Source organism: Polypterus senegalus, chromosome 16 (assembly GCF_016835505.1).
Source record: "Polypterus senegalus isolate Bchr_013 chromosome 16, ASM1683550v1, whole genome shotgun sequence".
In the NCBI taxonomy this organism is placed as follows: domain Eukaryota; kingdom Metazoa; phylum Chordata; class Cladistia; order Polypteriformes; family Polypteridae; genus Polypterus; species Polypterus senegalus.
In genome coordinates this window covers 30,661,882-30,683,703 of record NC_053169.1, presented here as the reverse complement: position 1 = coordinate 30,683,703, position 21,822 = coordinate 30,661,882, and the positions used below count along the sequence as shown (strand labels likewise).

The 21,822-nt window shown below is 41.8% G+C and overlaps 1 protein-coding gene across 1 annotated transcript in view; it reads right to left on the bottom strand.

Annotated features, from left to right (window-relative positions):
- The window catches only part of LOC120516641 (NLR family CARD domain-containing protein 4-like), a 59,449-nt gene that overhangs the window by 21,770 nt on the left and 15,857 nt on the right, over positions 1–21,822 (bottom strand). The window contains exon 4 of the mRNA XM_039738454.1: positions 3,545–5,527. Within this exon, the coding sequence (XP_039594388.1) occupies positions 3,545–5,527 (1,983 nt within the window). The remainder of the gene's footprint in view (positions 1–3,544; positions 5,528–21,822) is intronic.

Below are 21,822 nucleotides of genomic sequence, written 5' to 3'. Positions count from 1 at the left end.
TCTTTAATATTTTGCTGACAGTATCTATGGGCCTCATCTGATTTAAAGACAACAATTATCCCTGTGTCTTAGAAAACAAGACTGGACTTCCTTAATGACTACAAACCAGTGGTTAACACTCCAATTTTGATAAAGTATATTGACAGACTGGTGCTGGGACAAATTAAACAGAATATTCTGGACAGTCAAAAATCACCTTTAGATTACATATTGTCACAACAAGTCCACAAAGGGAGTTGCACTTCATAACATCTGGGATCATCTGGAAAATATAAAATGTTATGCCAGAGTCTTATTTATAGAATACAGCTAAGTGTTTAAGACTGTTGTACCAGCACAACAAGACTCTTTAATTTAGGACTCAGCAGCACCCTCTGCAACTGTATCTTGGACTTCCTAACTGAACTAGTAGCATCACATCCTCCATTCTGACCCTCAACATAGGCACTCCACAGGGCAGTGTGCGGAGACCCAATCTGTACTCTTTGCACACCTCTGATTGTGTGGCAAGACATAACTCCAACTCCATCCTTAACTTCATTGATGACACTACCATCCCAGCCATGACCGCCACAAATAATACATTTACAGAAAAGAGATCTACCTACTGACTCAGTGGTTCTAGGAGAATAATCTCCCCCCTAACTTCAGCAAAACCAAGGAACTGGTCATAGACTTCAGGATGCAGCAAGGCAGACCACGCTCCCACCTATTAGAGAAGATGCTGTTGAAAAGGTAAGCAGCTTTTGATTTCTTGGAGTAACCATCAGTGATGAACTGAAGTGGACACAACACACTTCGGCTATTGTGAAGAAGGCTCTCAAGCACCTCTACTTCCTCAGATGTCCAAAGAAAACGTGCATAACTTCATCTTTTCTCAGAAAATTTCTATAGATGAACAGTAGAATCCATCCTTACCGGATGCGTCACATCATCTATTTGACTCAATATAAAGCACTGCAGAGAGTGAAGTTAGAACAAAGCATTGGCACACATTAGTCTTCTGTTCAGATTATATGACACACTTGCTGTCTTAGACAGGCAAACACAGTAATCAAAAACACCTCAGCCATTCAGCAAAGTTGATTTTTTTACTACATTCATATAGAAAATGGCACAAGGTCACTGGAAATTCCACCAGTAGATTCAGGGATAGTTGCTGTTCATACGTCATAAAATTACTGAGCAGCCACCCAAAGTAATATATGTCTTTTTTGTTTCCCGTTCATTTTTACTCCTCTTATATGTATCTTTTGATTGAATTCACTTCATTGTTTTATTATACTGTATATTGCTATTCAGTGAGTACAGACTCAGAGAGCTTACACCAATTTATGCATAAAATACAACAGCAGTAAAGAACAAAGCATAAACACTATGGCCTGTAGGAGGCGTCTCATACCCCAAACTCCAGACTCAACTGACTACAACAAAAGATTTTTTTGATAAGGCAATGCACCTCTATTACAGCCCGAAACAATTCCAAAATTACTTTCTTTTCACATAAACCAAGAAATACAGCTCTGTTCCTTCTGTTATTCATTACCTCTCCTCGTCCTCCTTCCCTCCTGACTGTGACTTGCCTGAGTAGGGTGGAGCGGCTGCTTTTATGGTGGACCCGGGAGTACTTCCAGTGCACATATGAAGCACTTTAAATATGGCGAAACTGTTATATAACAAGGAAATCCTCTTCCAGCAGTAACTCCTAGAGCACTAAGGGAACCCAATGCAGCTGCCCTTCACAACTATAATTCCCATGCATTCTTGAAGGTTTCCAAACCAGAGCCATGCTATAGGGGCACTGTCACCTATTGTACTGGGGAATCAGCTGTTCTCAGTGGGATGTGTACCCATCTATTAGGGCCTACTGGCTGGATAAGGATAACATTTATCTGAGTTGGATGCCAGTCTTTCCATTACGTCTCTCACAACACATATTAAAGTATGTTATAAAAAATATGTATTACAACAGGGGCCCCCCAACTCCAGTCCTGGAGGGCCCCAGTGGCTTTTATTCTATTACTTTTCTTAATTGTTGAACAGTTTTTGTTGCTAATTAACTCCTTTTCCTTTCATTTTAATTGACTTGTTTTTTAAGATTTGTTCCCATGAATTTCTTCATCATTCCTCTGAATTGCTTCATTTCTTTCCTTACATGGAACCCAAACACAAATGAAATGTGAAGTGAGTGAGCCAACAGAAGACCAACTAAGTCAGGGCCTCAAACTCCAAACCATTTCACTCCAACCAGTTGCTGAATTAAGCGCAGAGTCTTGCTGTTCATTAAACCCGTTCTTTAATCCCATGGCTTGTTGCTGTTCTCATTGTGCAATAGCATACATTTCTGAAATGGTTGATTTTCTCTTTTTTAAGAGCACTGGTAAAATGTTTTGGGGACCTGAGCAAATCAACATTCATAAGAACATCATCTTTCTTTATTTTCAAATATTGTATGATGGACACAGTTTACTGGTCATGTTTTGGCTCATTTTATATCTCATTATTGTTTGGCAGCTAATTTAGGAAAAAAACAAGGGGTCTGAGTCTTCAAGAGCATGTCAAATAAAATTAATTCAGAAGAAGTTAATTAGCAGCAAGAACAGGTCACAAATTAAGAAGAGGGTTAGAATGAAAACCTGTAGCCACTGCGGCCCACCAGGACCGGAGTTGGGGACCCCTGTATTACAAGAACACAAAGATAACTGTGCAACTATGACAGCAGTGGTCATGGTCCATTTATGCAGCTGTTAGGTTGCCCATGCCCACAAACATGACCAAGCCCATCTTCTGGCATAGATAAACTAAGCAACCACTTAGTGCCCTCAGAGAACAGTGGTGCAGGCTCCTAAATAGGTTTATTACTTAAGGTCCCAAAAAAGGATGGAACGAGGACTGCCTGAGACTGTTAGGTGTGAACACCATCTGCCCAATAAAATTACCTGATCGTATGTGATATGCATAAGTGATAGAAAATTTCTGGAATGTTTAATGTGGAAAACTTTAAGGAACGTTTTTTTAATAGAATTAATTTTATTTGGTTACTCCGTCCATGCTTTTAAGTAATGAATTGCCTTTTGTACTTTGCATTGAACTATAATGAGAACTTAGTTTTATCATATATAAAAATAATACATCATTGTGAATCTCCTCAGTCTTTCTATTCACGTCTTCTGTCATGCTAAGTATTTTACTAATTTGCAGTACAATGATTTATTGCTGCTGCCCCATAGGTCCAGCATTCTGGGTTTACATTCTGCACCCAGTAGTAGGACCTCTTAATTTGTCTCCCTCCTGGTACTCTGATTGTCTTCTCACATCTCAAAAAACATCCATGTTTGGTTAACTAGTAATTCTAAATTGACCAACAGTGAATGTGAATGTGAAGTGTGAGGGGGACCTGAGATGGACTATTGCTTTACAGGGTTGATTTCCACCTTGTGTTCAATGCTACTGAGAAAGGCTCAGTTCCTTCACAGCCCTGAAATTGGATCAAGTAGATCTGACAATATTATGTTCATATTTAAAAGAAAATAATAAAAATAACCTTGCAGTTGTTCAGCTTCCAGATAGCTAATATATAATGTCTTCAAATGTTTCATGGAACAGATCTGCTGCTCATCACTCAGGGTTAGAGGTGTATCTTCAATGATGAGATCTTCCATGTTTTGTTCACAAGTCTCTAGGATGACATGCAGCTTACCTTTTATACCATCACTGTTGTTAATATGCAGCCTTACACTTGAAGCTGAACAACAGATTTTTCCCAAATATGTAACATCTTTCCTAGACAATTGCTGAAAGTCTTTCAAGGATACTTCTATGGTGCTCAAGGTATTCGTCCAGTCGAAGAACAGAGAGACAGCCTTATTGGGAATAAAAGTCTTTGGTCTGTTTTGATTCAGGCTTTCGCTACCTTGCCTAACTGGAAATAGGTCCAACTGGATGAGGCCCAGTGCGGTAAGGCAGTTAGGTAAATATTTAAAGAAGTCAAATAGGGATTCAGAGATCTTCATACTATTGATATATAATGTTTTGTCCTGAAAAAATATTTCAAATTCTCTGCTCAAAGAAGATTTAGATAAACTTTCAGAAAAAAAACTCAGCGCACAACCCACAAAAGCATTCATGCTGGCTTCTTGGAGTTTCTGAAGCTCAGCCAAGTTTTGCAGTGATTCACCATGCTCATCATCCAATACAATATTCTGCCCATTACTACCAGAAGACACGTCAAGAAGTCTCCCATGGGTATGAATACCTGCCATGTGCTTTATAACTATTCCTGCAGCATACTGGGAGGACCCACAAATATACAACAGCAGCTTGTGGTATTTGTTAGTAATGTCTGAAATATTATCGATTCTGTTTAAGTACTTAAGCCCTTGGTTGACCTCCTCATTTACAGCAGATGTTAATAATTCTGTCAGTTTACGTCCTGCGATGTACTCTTGGAATGTCTTGTGGAAGAAACTGTAAATTGGTTTCAGAACATGCGCAGAGTATTTGTTGAGAAGCCCAGTGTCCAGCAGTACTTGCACATGATGCTCAGAAAGCAAATCATCAAGAGTGAATTTAAATTCTTCCTGAAATACTCCATCCAAGGCCAGCTGCTTGCACCTCTCGATGCTCTCGCTAATCATATGGTTGGAGGTTCCATGCATTTTATAATGGTTCTTCTCAATCATAAGGTCATATAAGGTGCAGAAAAGTGCTGTTTGGGTTTTTGGTATAAAGCTGGTTTCTCCCATACGAATAGCACAAGTGATGACAACAAAGAGAGGTGTCTTCATCAACTCTTTCATAGTGCTGGACGCATGAAGTTCTAAAAGGAGAGTGTTAGACAACTCAGGCTCCAAGACATTTCTCACCAGTAGTGTAGCGTTCTCTACTGTGAAATCTCCTATTTCTGTGATTGTTTCACCATACTGTCGCACCCTTGATATTGACTCAGTACGGATTGTCAACACTACCATATTTTTGAAGTGAGTGTTCTCTTTTATAAGGGAGTCCAACTCTGGGCAGTTGGATGGTTTAAATTCATCATAGCTGTCCAAAAGGAAGAGAACCTCTCGCTTTAGCTCCGATATGGCTTTTGTAAAGGCTTTCTTTCCTATATCACTGTGCATTCCAAGGAGCTGCCTGCATACCGTTTCATAAATATTCTCAGTGGCAGTGCTTAACTGAATAAAGAACACTAACTTGAATTTTTTCAAAGGTGTGCATTCGCCAGATGCCCAGAGGACAGCAATTCTCTTCAGCAGAGTTGTCTTGCCTTTTCCAGCATCACCTTCAATGATGGTGGGACTCTTAAACTCATCTAGAAGCTTTGTGAACAACAAACATTTCAGTCTTCGGTTTAAAAGGTCTTTTTCCCAAAGTTCAGCATCAGTAAATGTTGTATTTAAATCAAAAATTATGTCAATGTCTTTTCCTAATGGGTGAAACCTTCGAAATGTTGCTGAGACGTAAAAAGCCTTTAAATCTTCAGCCATTTTTTCAATGTCCCTTTGAGTCATTTGCTGGGGTAAACCTGCACAAAATAAAATTATAAAAATAAAATAAGTCACTACATAATCTGTTACTTAACCAACTACAAACATACTCAATGCCATCATCAGAATCAGAATTCACTTTATTGCCAAGGTATTCTAATGTGTACTAGGTGTTTTGATAGCAATGCAACAACATACAAAAGATAACAATAAAATATTATGCAGCATACAAGGACAATATAAAAATATAAAGATACAGTAGGATAAAATTGACCAGGCAGTCTACTGTGCAGGGGCCTCATGTATAAAGCCATGCATAGAACTCACACTATAACATGGCGTAAGCACAAAAGCAGGAATGTGCATACAGATAGAAAAATCCAGATGCAGGAATCTGTGCATATGCAAACTTCCACGTTCTTCCGTTACACAAATCCCGATCAGTGTGAAAAGTAATGCACGTGCAAACGCCTGCTGCCCCACCCCAACTCCTTCCAGAATTACGCCTCTTTGAATATGTAAATCAATATAAATAGCCCTTAAGATCAGCCTTCTGTGAAATGACAATGGCAAAAGTATGAGGGAAACTAGTAGAATTTCAGCGAATACCAAGTGGAGGCAAGGAAAAACGTACTATTTGTTGGTTTAAACAGTGGTATAAACAACAAAAGGAAGTTGATCGAGTGACATAGCATGTCGGAGAAACACGAAAGCTCAAATTCATAAAGTCGTATAGTGCCAGTAATAAAAAAGAAGTTGTCACATATCAAAGTCGCCGTGAAAAGGTGAGTTGTAGCCCACCTTCTGAGTGTCATATGAAAACTTATTAGGATACAGAGAAAAAAAAAAGGCACACAGTGGGGAAAAAGCACAAAATGTCAACTTTAATCTTGAAATTTGCACTTTAATCACATAGTTTATTTAGTCATTCAAGTAGAACGAACCATCACCTTATCGTGGTGGAGGGGTTTGCGTGTCCCAATGATCCTAGGAGCTATGTTGTCCGGGGCATTATGCCCCTGGTAGGGCCACCCAAGGCAAACTGGTCCTAGGTGAGGGATGAGACAAACAGCGGTTCAACAAACCTCCGATGAAGAACAAAAACCTTGGACGACGTTTTCCCTTGCCCGGACGCGGGTCACCGGGGCCCCCCTCTGGAGCCAGGCCTGGAGGTGGGGCTCGATGGCGAGCGCCTGGTGGCCAGGCCTGCACCCATGGGGCTCGGCCGGGCACAGCCCGAAGAGGTAACGTGGGTCCTCCTCCCCATGGGCTCACCACCTATGGGAGGGGCCAAGGAGGTTGGGTGCAGTGTGAGTTGGGTGGTGGCCGAGGCGGGGACCTTGGCGGTCTGATCCTCGGCTACAGAAACTGGCTCTTGGGACGTGGAATGTCACCTCTCTGAAGGGGAAGGAGCCTGAGCTAGTGCGAGGTGAGAGGTTCCGGCTAGATATAGTCGGACTCACCTCGACGCACAGCTTGGACTCTGGAACCAATCTCCTTGAGAGGGGCTGGACTCTCTACCACTCTGGAGTTGCCCCCGGTGAGAGGCGCCAAGCAGGTGTGGGCATACTTATTGCCCCCTGACTTGGAGCCTGTGCATTGGGGTTTACCCCGGTGGACGAGAGGGTGGCCTCCCTCCGCCTTCGGGTGGGGGGAAGGGTCCTGACTGTTGTTTGTGCGTATGCGGCGAACAGCAGTTTGGAGTATCCACCCTTTTTGGAGTCTCTGGAGGGGTGCTAGAGGGCATACCTTCTGGGATTCCCTCGTTTTGCTGGGAGACTTCAATGCTCATGTGGGCAATGACAGTGAGACCTGGAAGGGCGTGATTGGGAGGAATGGCCCCCCCATCTGAACCCGAGCGGTGTTTTGTTATTGGACTTCTGTGCTCGTCACGGATTGTCCATAACGAACACCATGTTCAAGCATAAGGGTGTTCATATGTGCACTTGGCACCAGGACACCCTAGGCCTCAGGTCGATGATCGACTTTGTGGTCATGTCGCGGACTTGCGGCCATATGTCTTGGACACTCGGGTGAAGAGAGGGGCGGAGCTGTCAACTGATCACCACCTGGTGGTGAGTTGGCTTCGATGGTGGGGGAAGATGCCGGTCAGACCTGGTAGGCCCAAACGTGTTGTGAGGGTCTGCTGGGAACGGCTGGCAGAGTCCCCTGTCAGAAGTAGCTTCAACTCCCACCTCGGCAGAACTTCAACCACGTCCCAGGGAGGTGGGGACATTGAGTCCGAATGGGCCATGTTCTGTGCCTCTATTGTTGAGGCGGCTGACCGGAGCTGTGGCGCAAGGTGGTCGGTGCTTGTCGTGGCAGCAATCCCCGAACCCGTTGGTGGACACCGCGTGAGGGATGCCGTCAAGCTGAAGAAGGAGTCCTATAGGACTTTTTGTCCTGTGGGTCTCTGGAGGCAGCTGATAGGTACCGCAGGCCAAGCGAATGCGGCTTCGGTTGTTGCTGAGGCAAAACTCGGGCATGGGAGGAGTTTGGAGGCCATGGAGAACGACTTTGGACGGCTTCGAGGAGATTCTGGTCCACCGTTCGGCGTCTCAGGAGGGGGAAGCAGTGCAGTGTCAACACTGTATATGGTGGGGATGGTGCACTGCTAACCTCGACTTCGAGGGCGTTAGGGTCGGTGGGGGAGTACTTCGAAGACCTCCTCAATCCCACTAACATGCCTTCCAATGAGGAAGCAGAGCCTGGGGACTCTGAGGTGGGCTCTCCCATCTCTGGGACTGAAGTCACCTAGGTGGTCAAAAAACTCCTTGGTGGCAGGGCCCCGGGGGTGGATGAGATACGCCGGAGTTCCTTAAGGCTCTGGATGTTGTAGGACTGTCTTGGTTGACACGTCTCTGCAACATCGCATGGACATCGGGACAGTGCCTCTGGATTGGCAGACTGGGGTGGTGGTCCCCCTCTTTAAAAAGGGGGACTGGAGGGGGTGTTCCAACTATAGAGGGATCACACTCCTCAGCCTCCCTGGAAAAGTCTATTCGGGGTTCTGGAGAGGAGGGTCCGTGGATAGTGAACCTCGGATTCAGGAGGAACAGTGTGGTTTTCGTCCTGGTCGCGGAACAGTGGACCAGCTCTACACCCTTAGCAGAGTCCTGAAGGGTGCATGGGAGTTTGCCCAACCAGTCTACATGTGTTTTGTGGACTTGGAAAAGGCCTTTTGACCGTGTCCCTCGGGGAATCCTGTGGGGGGTGCTCCGGGAGTATGGGGTACCAGACCCCCTGATAAGAGCTGTTCGGTCCCTGTACAACCGGTGTCAGAGCTTGGTCCACATTGCCGGCAGTAAGTCGAGCCCATTTCCAGTGAGAGTTGGACTCCGCCAGGGCTGCCCTTTGTCACCGATTCTGTTCATAACTTTTATGGACAGAATTTCTAGGCGCAGCCAGGGTGTTGAAGGGGTCCGGTTTGGTGGACTCAGGATTGGGTCACTGCTTTTGCAGATGATGTTGTCCTGTTTGCTTCATCAGGCTGTGATCTTCAGCTCTCTCTGGATCGGTTCGCAGCTGAGTGTGAAGCGGCTGGGATGAGAATCAGCACCTCCAAATCCGAGACCACGGTCCTCAGCCGGAAAAGGGTGGAGTGCCCTCTCAGGGTTGGGGACGAGATCCTGCCCCAAGTGGAGGAGTTCAAGTATCTCGGGTCTTGTTCACGAGTGAGGGAAGAATGGATCGTGAGATCGACAGGCGGATCGGTGCGGCATCCGCAGTGATGCAGGCTCTGCATCGGTCTGTCGTGGTGAAAAAGGAGCTGAGCTGTAAGGCAAAGCTCTCAATTTACCAGTCGATCTACGCTCCTACCCTCACCTATGGTCATGAGCTATGGGTAGTGACCGAAAGAACAAGATCGCAAATACAAGCGGCTGAAATGAGTTTCCTCCGTAGGGTGTCTGGGCTTTCCCTTAAAGATAGGGTGAGGAGCTCAGTCATCCGGGAGGGGCTCAGAGTAGAGCCGCTGCTCCTCCGCATCGAGAGGAGTCAGATAAGGTGACTCGGGCACGCTGGAGGGACTATGTCCCCCGGCTGGCCTGGGAACGCCTTGGGATTCTCCCGGAAGAGCTGGAAGAAGTGGCCGGGGAGAGGGAAGTCTGGGCCTCTCTACTTAAGCTGCTGCCCCCGCGAACCGACCTCGGATAAGCAGAAGAGGATGGATGGAAGTAGAACGTCATAAACTTAATCTTAAAATCGTTTAACTTACTAGTTTCTCAAATCCCATCATAACTAAAGTAGCACGTTAAATGCTTTGTTTTTTATTTGATCTTCTATGTGCTCTATGTGTGTGAATCACTACGTGCTTCTTAAACCGTTTTTTTGTTCCTCTGACAGGACACTGAATTCATTACATTCGTGATATTACAGCTCTCTGAATAACAAAAATACTGAGATGTATACATGATAATTTTCATGATGATAGGAGTTAAAGCATGTTATTAAACATGGGAACACGGTGGCGCAGTGATTGTGTTCGACCTTCGATGAAATAATTTATTGCAGCAGTACTGACTCTTTCAAACATACTAACCCCCAATTCCTGTCCTTCCTTTTCTTTCTCCACATACCCAATCGCCACACAATCGGCTCTCTAATAGACGTTAAGCCATCTGTAAGCTTATAACACAGATTCTTCAAAACGTTTAAGGAACATTGAAATATCTTCCTAGTACATGTTTAATTATTCTATCCTTCATGCCAGTCCCAGTGAAGCATACAGTGCGAGGCAGGAACAATCTGTGAATGGAGCGCCAGATCCTTGCTAGCGTAGCAACACTGTGTCCTTTAATTATTAACAATATAGATTATTTAAATGAAGTTTAAGTTTTATCTGTATAGTATAATAAACATATTTTGCTGCATTTCATCTTAAAAATGATATCATCATCATATGTAAATATGCGCTTTATAAAGTGGCTCAGGTTGTGCAATATTATAACTGTAGTGCAAGTTTACAGTGAGGTGATTGTACTAATAAGTACAAACAGTTCTATAAGGAGCACTTGATGGACTGATTGAGTGTGATTATAGTTCTTGGGATGAAACTCTTTCTGAACTGTGAGGTCCATACAGGAAAGGTTTTGAAGCATTTGCCGTGTGAGAAACAGTTCAAATAGGAAGAATGGCTGAGGCAACGTGTGCTTGATGCTGTATACCGATACTTCTCTTTCCGATCAGCTGCTCCGAGTGGTGCAGTGAGAGTAATATGGAAAAAGATGATCCGCTGTGGCAACCCCTGATGGGAGCAGCTGAAAGAAGAAAAAGAAGGTGCAGTGACAGTAACAATGCTAAAGCAGCCATGGTATTTAGAATAGTTTGACCATTCCGTGGACCATTATATTGTTACAGGTTAATTTCAATCAGATGCATTAAACTAATAAACAACATACGGTTAATTTCAGTGTATTTATAAAGCCGCATCAGGGGTGTGGATCTGAAAAAGAAAGGATAACCACACAGGAACAGTAGCACTGCTAAACCGAGCGGAGAACTAGGGCATAGGCCAGGGTATGAGGTACCGTGGAAATGTGCGTGGCTTTATGCCAAGTTTAGGTTTTATACATCGCGATTTGACTGTGGAAACGTTCGTAAACAACATTTCTGTGCATACGCACCATTTATACATGAGGCCCCAGGCATTTATAGATACTCAGCAGAAGTTCAGACATGATTAGTAAGAATTAGTGCAGGTTGAAAACAGCTGTTTAGGTGACGTGTTGTTTTAGTTTTCATTTCACAAAGACATTTGCTGGTCTTATGAACAGGTGATGCCCTGGGGGAGTAGGATCAGCAATGATCTTTGTGGCAGTCTTCCTTACCCTGGACTCATATAGATATTTGTTCCTTGAAAATTTCAGTTCTGGTCAATACAGCGGTGGACACAGCTCGTGTCTTCAAATCTGGTCAATGTGTTTGCACAGTCTCCCTGTGTAGGAGTACAGTACATTCTTTACCGGGTACTCCACTCTTCACGTGTGAGGCAAGTGTGTTAGGTTAATCGTTAGCACTATCAGTGAGGATGCCCTATACAGGACTAGTGCTCTTTCCAGTATTGGTTCTTGCCTGCATGTCCTCTCTCAACACTTCCATAAACCTTTTCTTAGGATTTCCAATCCTATCCATCCTTGTCACACTCAATGCAAATCTTAGCATCTTTAACTCTGCCACCTCCAGCTATGTCTCCTGCTTTCTGGTCAGTGCCATCGTCTCCAACCCATATAACATAGTTGGTCTCACTACCATCCTGTAGACCTTCCCTTTCACTTTTGCTGATATCCGTCTGTCACAAATAACTCCTGACACTCTTCTCCACCCATTCTACCCAGCCTGCATTCTCTTTTTCACCTCTAATTACTAAATGTAGAATTTGACACTTCAGATATTTTTGATAACAGCAAAAGCTGATCACTACTCACTCGGCTTAAGAGTTAAAACGATAAGGTATTTCTGAAAATAACAATCAGGAGTGGTCTCCCCTAGACTTCCTTGTATACTCAGATATGGATGGATATTTGAACAATTATTATAAAAGTAAAGTTCAATAAATTGGACTCCACATTTGCATGAACAAAATGTAAAGTACCACTTCTGGTTAGCGGAAATAACCCAAAACCAAAAGTTGGTAGAAACCTACGTTTGTACTTAATACTTGTATGCAAAATTTGGTTGACCTAAGTGAAAGCGTACTCAAATTATCGCGTTTACATACACACACACACTGACAGACGCACAGACATAATTCCAAATATGGTATTTTTGGACTCTGGGAGGTCTAAAATGTTGAAATTCATCAAATTGGAATTTTTGGAGGATTCCAATACTTTCCCTATATCTTGTATACAAGAAAATCAGGGAAGTCTAAAATGTCGGGATTCACCAAAATCTCAACATTGAATTTTTGGACAATTACAGTATAATACTTTCCCTATGCTTCGTATACGAGAAAGTAAAAAATTAATTTTTAAAATGCAAAATTTGTCACTGCAGGCATTTTTTCATAACTTAATTACATAAACGAATTTTATTATCTTATGAATTCTGCAAGCACCTGGAGTGTTTCCATCAGTGATAGTGTAGTATTCTTAAGGAAGAAGCAAGACTCACTCAGAAGTACATTTCTAACGATGTTTATTCACTAACCCCATTCAACTCTAAATATGTACAGTGTTTGATACTCACACACTCCCCTGATGACGTCATATGTTCAAAAAGACGCAGACCATAATAATCGATAACTGAACAGAAAATAATTGATAAAAGCATTACTGAACAATCACATACAATATATAGCCGAATTGAACACGGGTGGAAATGCAATTGTGTTCTCTCTCCACAAAAACAATCAAGTCAGTAAAAAAGACAAAGTTTAATGTGGTGGAGTGGCATCAGTCTGGTAAGCCACCAAAGTGTGGTCAGCACAGACATCTATGCAGCAGAATGCCGGCAGATGTGTGGGTGAACACGACTGTCACATCTTCACTATCCTGTTGAAACACTCAAGTTGTTTATGGCAGTGCAGAGTGTCACCTTCTTTTTACTTTTACTTCCTGAATATCTTTATGAGCAGTCTGTTACCATTCTAACTGCTGGTTTGGAGCTGCTATGTGCTGTGCTGCGAAGATAAATGTGATCAACCACTAAACCCTGTTTGTATGTGGGGAGTCATGCCTCTATCCAGACATGGGCGGAGTGGTGGCTCTGAGGCAAAGGATCTGCGCCGGCATCCCGAAGGTTGCTGGTTTGAATCCCCATCACTGCCAAAAGAGATGCTTCTCTGCTGGGCCCTTGAGCAAGGCTCTTAACCTTCAATTGCTCCAGGGGTGCTGTACAATGGCTGACCCTGCGCTCTGACCCCAAGGGGTATGCAAAAAGATGCATTTCACTGCATGTTGTCCTGTATAACTATGTATGTGACAAATAAATAAAGAATTATTATTATGATGTGGACACTGGAGACACATATTAATGGCTGGGTGTAAATGTAATCCAACTAAACTGTATATGGACACAAAATATGAAATACTCTCTAAAGAGGGTCTTTGAGAACATTAACTACCATTGCGGGCTGTTTTGAATACTGGTGAGATCAGATGCTTTAAAAAAATCCCAGAGCTGGATCCGACCAGCTGGCCTTAAGTTTGACACCTCTACTTAATCATTTAGCTGATATTTTATAATTATTTTCAGTTATCTTCTAGCTCTCTTGAAAGTTTACTAGGCCCTCCCCAACCCCAGTGAGCCACAGCCCCTGCTTGACCACAGCAGTAAGGCACAACTACACAGTGATTAGTAATGTGGCTTTACAACTCCAATGATTATGGACTCGGATACGGACCCATGTGGAGTTCTTCCTCTATTTACATGGATATGACGTTAACACAGTAAGAATTATTGTTATTATTATTGGTAGTATTATTTTTTAACATTAAATAGCTGATAAATTGTGACATACGTATAATAAAAAAGGAAGACTATGAAATCAGTTTCAGTTTGTGATATTTCCCCTATTTTGTATTTATAGTGCATTTATGTCCTCAGTTGCTTTTAGATAAATATTCAGAATATATAAATAAACCAGTTTACCTGAATTTCAATAAACGAATTGTAAAAGTCTGATTACTGGGGATGTAGTGCACTGCTCTAATATGATTCCACCTAGTTGGTCATTAAAACTCTTTGACATTCTTAGTTATTTTTCTTTAAGGATCTTTGATACATCACCAGCTTTACAATGTTATTCAATTTAAATGAAAGAGATTGCAACTGTAAAAAAGGTTTATATTGTTCATTTCTCAGTGTGGCTATTGGTGAAGGTGTTGTACTTCAAATCAAAAGGTTGTTATTAATATTTCACCCACAGTAAGAGGCCCAGAGCCATGTTAATGTACCATTCATTCATTTAGATTCTCATCTATTTCCATACAAGTTTCTTCCATTACATGGTAAAGGGGTGCAAGATTAGAATTAACTCTAGATGGATTGCCAGTACATTGCAGAAAGCATTGTTACACTTCAGTGATGTAAAATCACCAACTCTGCATGTTTTAGGGGTATGAAAGGAAACTAAAATACCCAGCATGCTTTGAATCCACTTACACACTGAGAGAACAAACAAGCTCTGCTTCAGGCAGTGGTCTTGTCATGTTTTCACTACTCTTGTCTACTTGCACGAGTTCCTACGTGTGCTACCAAGGCACTGGGGATGATCCAAAATGATTTGGCACTTCTTGTGATCAACCAGTCAAGGCGGGCACATGTCACTCCCCTTTCAGGTCACTACATTGGCTCCCTGTTGCAGCATGCATTAAGTTCAAATCTTTGATGCTTGCCTGGAGAGTGGTCAGTGAGTCAGTACCTCTGTATATGGAAACACTCGTAATGTCCTATGCTCCTTTTTGCCCACTCAGAACTACTAGTGAATGACATCTGGTGATGCCGCATCTGTACATCATCAAATCTCAATCTTTTATTGTGTAGTGCCCACTTTCTTCCAAAGTACTGAGTCTTTCAATGTGTTTAAGAAGCACTTGAAGATTCTCTTGTTCTGTGAATGTCTATATACGTCTAAAGGTGGCTTCCTATTACTTCTACCCATGGCATATTTCAGACTTGCCAACCACAAGTGCAGATCTCATTGCCCACTGATAATCACTGGGTGTGTTACCTTTACCTGTTGAATGCCAACCTTTCATTACAGGACTCGCTCCTTTTTGTGACCACCAGTAATGTGCTGCCTGTCAGAGCTGGCACTGTACAAAGGGTTAAACATGTAAAAAAAAGTTCAGCTGTATTCTTGGACCTTTTTTCCTTTCTTCCATGATATTGTGGTACATAAAAGACAGATTAATTTTTCTTTTTTTGTGTTCGTTACTCCTTGATGCTGCATTTTAGGACCTTTCTTTCCAGATGGACATTCATTGGTTATGAGCTCTTGAGAACACTGTGCCCATCCGTAAGATTAAAGAAAAATTCAAACCTGTTTGATTTGTTGGAGCAAGCTGTGGATTAGTTGAGGTTAGTCGCTGGTCACGTCATAACACATGACATTCTACCACGGTGTGCAAAGAAGCACCTCTGGGGGTCTTTTCTGCCCATTGCTATCAGGCAATTCAATGGCTCTGCCCGATTAACTCAATATATTTATTTATTGATTGAATGTATTATTGTCTTGTGAGTCTGTATTCTTATTTTTTGTTTTTGCTGCTGTATGCATTTAGATTTCACCATGAGATTAAAAAAGATTATCTAATCTATTCTAATTTAATCTAATCTACCAACTAGCTTCACTGGAGCCCATCAATGACTTCCTCAGACTCACAAAGATTATGTAAATGAAGGCTACAACTGAAAATCGCTGTAAAAATTGTTTGATATAACGTGGCCTTAATTGATAATGGCTTTGATAGGTTCTTGTAACTAAGGAAAGATTAACTAGTTTTTCATTCTGTATTGTTTAAAGGTCAATTGTGTAACCTTTCTCTGTAACATTGTTTTAACACAGCCCCCCAGACTGATTTTTACTCAATTATGTTGCCATCTTTTGCAAGTTGCTTTGGATAAAAGCATCTGGCAAGCAAATAAATGTAAATGTTAGCACATATAGTGGTCAGGGCAGAGAAAAGAACAAGGCGGTGAGCCACTATGCTCACCTGAGCGTGTCATATCTTTTTCTTAAATTTAAAATGACATGCATCTGGAAGTATAAATTGGATTAAACCATAAGAAAGTCTAAAATGAAAACCAATTTTGCAAATTGGTCATTCTCAGCATTCACACTACCATTTTAAAATGAACCTGATTTTAGGACCCTGCCTGCCCATTTAAACCGTTGCAAACATGTAAATCCTAAAAGTAAATTGCAGCTATTCATAAGCCTTGATGGAATGTGCTGAGGTGTCTCATTCTGTTCATCTTTTGTGAGGCTTCTCTGTTAGAAACGTACAAATGCAGCCTGAAAAGCCCACCTTGTCTCAGAAAGTGATATTATCAAATGCACAATTTCCTCCGAGCTTATGGAGTGAAGGTGAAAGGAGTCTGGCGCTTTCATGGTAGAGAGATTGTTGGTCAGATGTAATCCTTGAAATGACATTGAATCAGCTTAGTACACTGCTGGAATATAAAATCCAAATGAATTCTTTTTGGTTTAAAAGAATGATATCCTTCAGGAGATTATCTTGGCAGCCAAATTGTCTTTTCTCAGGTTGAAATTATATGTTTACTCAAAATCGGCAGTCCCCATAACCCTCAGACACATTACTTTTAATACTTAGAGGGATTAGTGATTTGGGCAATTGTGGGTAAGAAGAATGTACTGTGGCTTGTAGCTAAAAATACCACTGCATTGAAATACAAATCACATTCTGAGGTGGGAGAAGCAGCACCTCAAACAAATTCAAACTGTCCTTAAAAGAAAACATGCAATCATTTATTCATTCATTCATTGTTATTTCATAAACCCTGCTGTTCCTCTTAAAAATTACAATACATGGCAAATACATTTTACTGAATTGCTACCATAGAACTTATTATAAAAATTTTAATATACAGTGCATATAAAAAGTATTCACCTCCCATGAAGTTTTTACATTTTATTGTTATACAACATTGAATCATGGGGGATTTAATTTGGCTTTTTTGACACTGATCAACAGAAAAGGACTCTTTAATGTCAAAGTGAAAACAGATCTCTGCAATGTGGTCTAAATTAATTACAAATATAAAGCATAAAATAATTGATTGCAAATATAACATAATTGTATTCAAGTCAGTATTTAGTAGATGCACCTCTGGCAGCCATGCCAACCTTGAATCGTTGCTGCTATTTTTCCCCATTCTTCTTTGCACAGGTAGCATGGAGTTTATGAGTGAACAGCCTTTATCAAGTCCAGAGTGAAGGTTACAATTATTGTTCTACTCCACAAGGCTTATTCTGACCTGGATAAAGCTAGCACCATCGTGGGGATTATGTTTTTTGATTTTTCTACTGCCTTCAATATTAGAAAACATTAGAACAATCTAGACGAGAACAGGCCATTCAGCCTAACAAAGCTTGCAAGTCCTATCCACTTGTTTCCTCCAAGAAAACATCAAGTCGAGTTTTGAAAGTCCCTAACGTCTTACTGTCTACCACACTACTTGGTAGCTTATTCCAAGTGTCTATCGTTCTTTGTGTAAAGAAAAACTTCCTAATGTTTGTGCGAAATTTACCCTTAACAAGTTTCCAACTGTGTCCCCGTGTTCTTGATGAGCTCATTTTAAAATACAAGTCTCGATCCACTGTACTAATTCCCTTCATAATTTTAAACACTTCAATCATGTCACCTCTTAATCTTCTTTTGCTTAAACTGTAAAGGCTCAGCTCTTTTAATCTTTCCTCATAATTCATCCCCTGTAGACCTGGAATCAGCCTAGTCGCTCTTCTTTGGACCTTTTCTTGTGCTGCTATGTCCTTTTGTAGCCTGGAGACCAAAACTGCACACAGTACTCAAGATGAGGCCTCACCAGTGCATTATAAAGGTTGAGCATAACCTCCTTGGACTTGTACTCCACAGATCGTGCTATATAACCTAACATTCTGTTAGCCTTCTTAATGGCTTCTGAACACTGTTTGGAAGTTGATAGCTTGGAGTCCACTATGACTCCTAAATCCTTCTCATAAGGTGTACTCTCGATTTTCCGACCGTCCATTGTGTATTCAAACCTAATATTTTTACTTCCTATGTGTAATACTTTACATTTACTGACATTAAATTTCATCTGCCACAAATCTGCCCAAGCCTGTATGCTATCCAAGTCCTTCTGTAATGATATAACGGATTCCAAATTATCTGCTAATCCACCTATCTTGGTATCATCTGCAAACTTAACCAGCTTGTTACTTATATTCCTATCTAAATCATTTATATATATTAAAAATAGCAGCGCCCTAGCACTGACCCCTGTGGAACACCACTCTTAACATCGCCAGTTCTGATGAGGTTCCTCGCACCATCACCCTCTGCTTCCTGTGTCTGAGCCAATTCTGCACCCATCTAAAAACATCACCCTGAATTCCCACTTCTTTTAACTTGATGCCCAACCTCTCATGTGGCACCTTATCAAATGCTTTCTGAAAGTCCAGATAAATAATATCATAAGCTCCACTTTGATCGTATCCTTTTGTTGCCTCCTCATAGAATTCCAACATGTTAGTAAAACACGACCTCCCCCTTCTGAACCCATGCTGACTGTTCAGAATAACTCCTGTCCTTGTCATGTGTTGCTCAATCTTATCCTTAATAATTCCTTCCATTAATTTTCCTGTGATGCTTGTTAAGCTTACTGGCCTATAGTTGCTTGGATCTGCCCTGTCACCCTTTTTATATAATGGGATGATATTTGCCATTTTCCAGTCCTTTGGAATCTCTCCAGTGCACAGTGACTTCCTAAAAATATGTGTCAAGGGTTTATATATGTACTCACTAGCCTCCTTAAGAACACGAGGATAAATATTATCTGGGCCTGGTGATTTGTTTGATTTCATCTTATTTAATCTGAGCAGCACTTCTCCCTCTACAATTTCCAAATCCCTCAGTACCTCCTTAGTAGTTGTGTTTACCTCTGGCAGGTTATCCACTTGCTCACTTGTAAACACCTCAGAAAAATGTAAGTTTAGGGCATCTGCTATTTCATTGTCTGTATCTTTTAATTCCCTTTACTATTCCTGATGAACTTGACCTCCTCCTTAACTGTTCTTTTACTACTAAAATACTGAAAGAATCTCTTGGGGTCTTCTTTCGCCTTATCTGCTATATTCCTCTCCAACTGTCTTTTAGCCTCTCTGATATCCTTCTTAATGGTTGCCCTCATTTTCTCATACGCTACGGTTCTCTTTGCAGTCATTAGTCTTATATGCCTTATACAGCAGTTTTTCCTTTGCAACTTCTTTTTAAATCTTTATTAATCCATCGTGGAGTTTTTTAGTTTCCTATTACTTCCAAATTTAGGTATGTATCTGTCCTGCATTACATGTAAAACATTTTTAAACCTGTTCCACTGCTCCTCGACTGTCTCCACATTTAAAAGCTTATCCCAGTCTATCCTACTTAGACTTTGTCGCATCTGCTCAAAATTAGCCCTACTAAAGTTCAACTTAACAATTTTAGTCTTTGCATCTGTACTCTTACAAAATACTGAGAATTGTATTACATTATGGTCACTTGACCCTAGTGGTTCAATCACCTCTACACCCTCAATTCTATCCTGATTATTACAGAATACTAAATCCAGATAGGCTTCACCCCTTGTTGGTGCTTTAACATGCTGTGTTAAAAACAGTCGCTGATTACTTCTAAAACTCCTGCTCTTGTGCTCCTCCATCTGTAAGGTTATCCCAGTTAATATTTGGATAATTAAAGTCCCCATGACTATAATATCCCCTGTAAACTTGCCTTTTGATATTACTAAAAGATGTGTGTTGAAATTACTGTCTGAATTGGGTGGTCTATAACACACTCCTAAAATGAGACCTTTTCCCTAATATTTTCCAGGCGAAGCCACATGTCCTCACTAAGATGGGGCTCATCATCCAACTGAAGATGACTTACATTTAATTCCTGTTTGGCATAAACAGCAACCCCACCTCCTTTTCTGTTCTGTCTATCCTTCCTAAAAATGTGTATCCCTCTATGTTACACTCATCCCCATCTTTGTTATTTAGCCAGGTTTCCGTTATTGCTATAATATCATAATTGTGCTCTGCTACATACAACTCCAACTCACTTACCTTATTTTTGATACTTCTAGCATTAAGGCAAGCTATTTTTAATGTGTTAATCCTTCTATCTTTACGTGTTTGCTTAAAATTTACATTACTATGCATTTTTATTTCTACACCATTGTTTGTTCTTCCATGTATAGATCTAAATCTGGCCTGTCCTAAACTCCCTGCCCCCCCATTCCCTAGTTTAAACAATCCTCGACTAGCCTACACATACGCCTCCCCAATACATTGGTGCCCCTCCGGTTCAGATGTAACCCGTCATGGCAGAACAGGTCCCATCTGTTCCAAAAGGAGTCCCAATGCCCCATAAACCTATACCCTTCTACCCTGCACCAAGATTTGAGCCACGCGTTAAGCCTTCTAATCTCCTCAATCTTACCTGGACTGGCGTGGCACAGGCAGAACTTCGGAGAAGACTACCTTGTCAGTTCTGCTCCTCAGCTTGGTACCTAACTCTTTGAATTTGGATCGCAGAACTGACAGACTACCCTTATGTATGTCATTTGTTCCAACGTGGACAATGACAACTGGATCCACCCGCTCTGGCCAAGAGCCTATCCACCCTTCCAGGAGGTCTCCCACCTGTGCTCCCGGAAGGCAACACACCTGCAGACTCTCTCTCTCTGGAGCACACCTGCGCTTCAATCCCCCTAATGATTGAGTCCCCAACTATCACTACCTCTCTCTTTTTGGGAACTGGTTTTGAGGTGGCCCGTTGGGGCTCCTCAACCCTGCCTACCACCTCAGAATTATCAGAGTCACCGTCCAGCTCCCTGAGGACATGATAACGTTAGACACTTCTAATTCTGGGGTTGATGCCCCCGGACAGTGTGCACCCTTTACCTTACACCTTGTGACCGTGACCCACCTATTCCTACCTGTCTGGTCTGGAATCTCCTCCCGCCACCTTAGGGGTGCACACTATCTCTAAAGGACACCTGGGCCAAGTCCGCCAATTCTCTATTACAACGCAGGTCAGCCAACTCCTCCTCCAGTTCAGCGACCCTGAGCTCGAGGTGCTGGATCAGCTGGCATCTCTTGCAGATGTAGCCCTCATAGACAACTGGCTCTTCCAAACCATCATCTAAAAAGTCCAACATCCAACAGGACTTGCATTGCACTGGCCTCATTATTAAAATTTGATTTGGGATTACTAAGCTGCCTTAACTATATATTTTTTTTTTCTTAAAATTAAATTTCTTCTTCTTTCAGCTGCTCCTTAACTTAAATGGTAACACTAAGATCTGCTACAGATATTTTACACCTTTTCCCCTTAAGCTCCTGTACTGTTCTCCCTCTCAGCTGCCTGCTATTTGCCTTTCTATGAGGTTAACTTTACTTTTCTCTGTCTCTTCTAACTTTGCGCTCTTCTTACTTATAAGCTCTTCACTCGCACTGTTTGTATTCCCCCGTATTAATGAACCAATACGCTGTCGCCCACTTAACTGTTCTGCCTCTGGACCGCTAAGGACTGTTTAATCTAAAATAAACAAATAAATAAAACTTTACTACCTTATTTGCTCCTACTGCTCCTTGTGCCTGATCGGTGTCTTAACGCAGGCC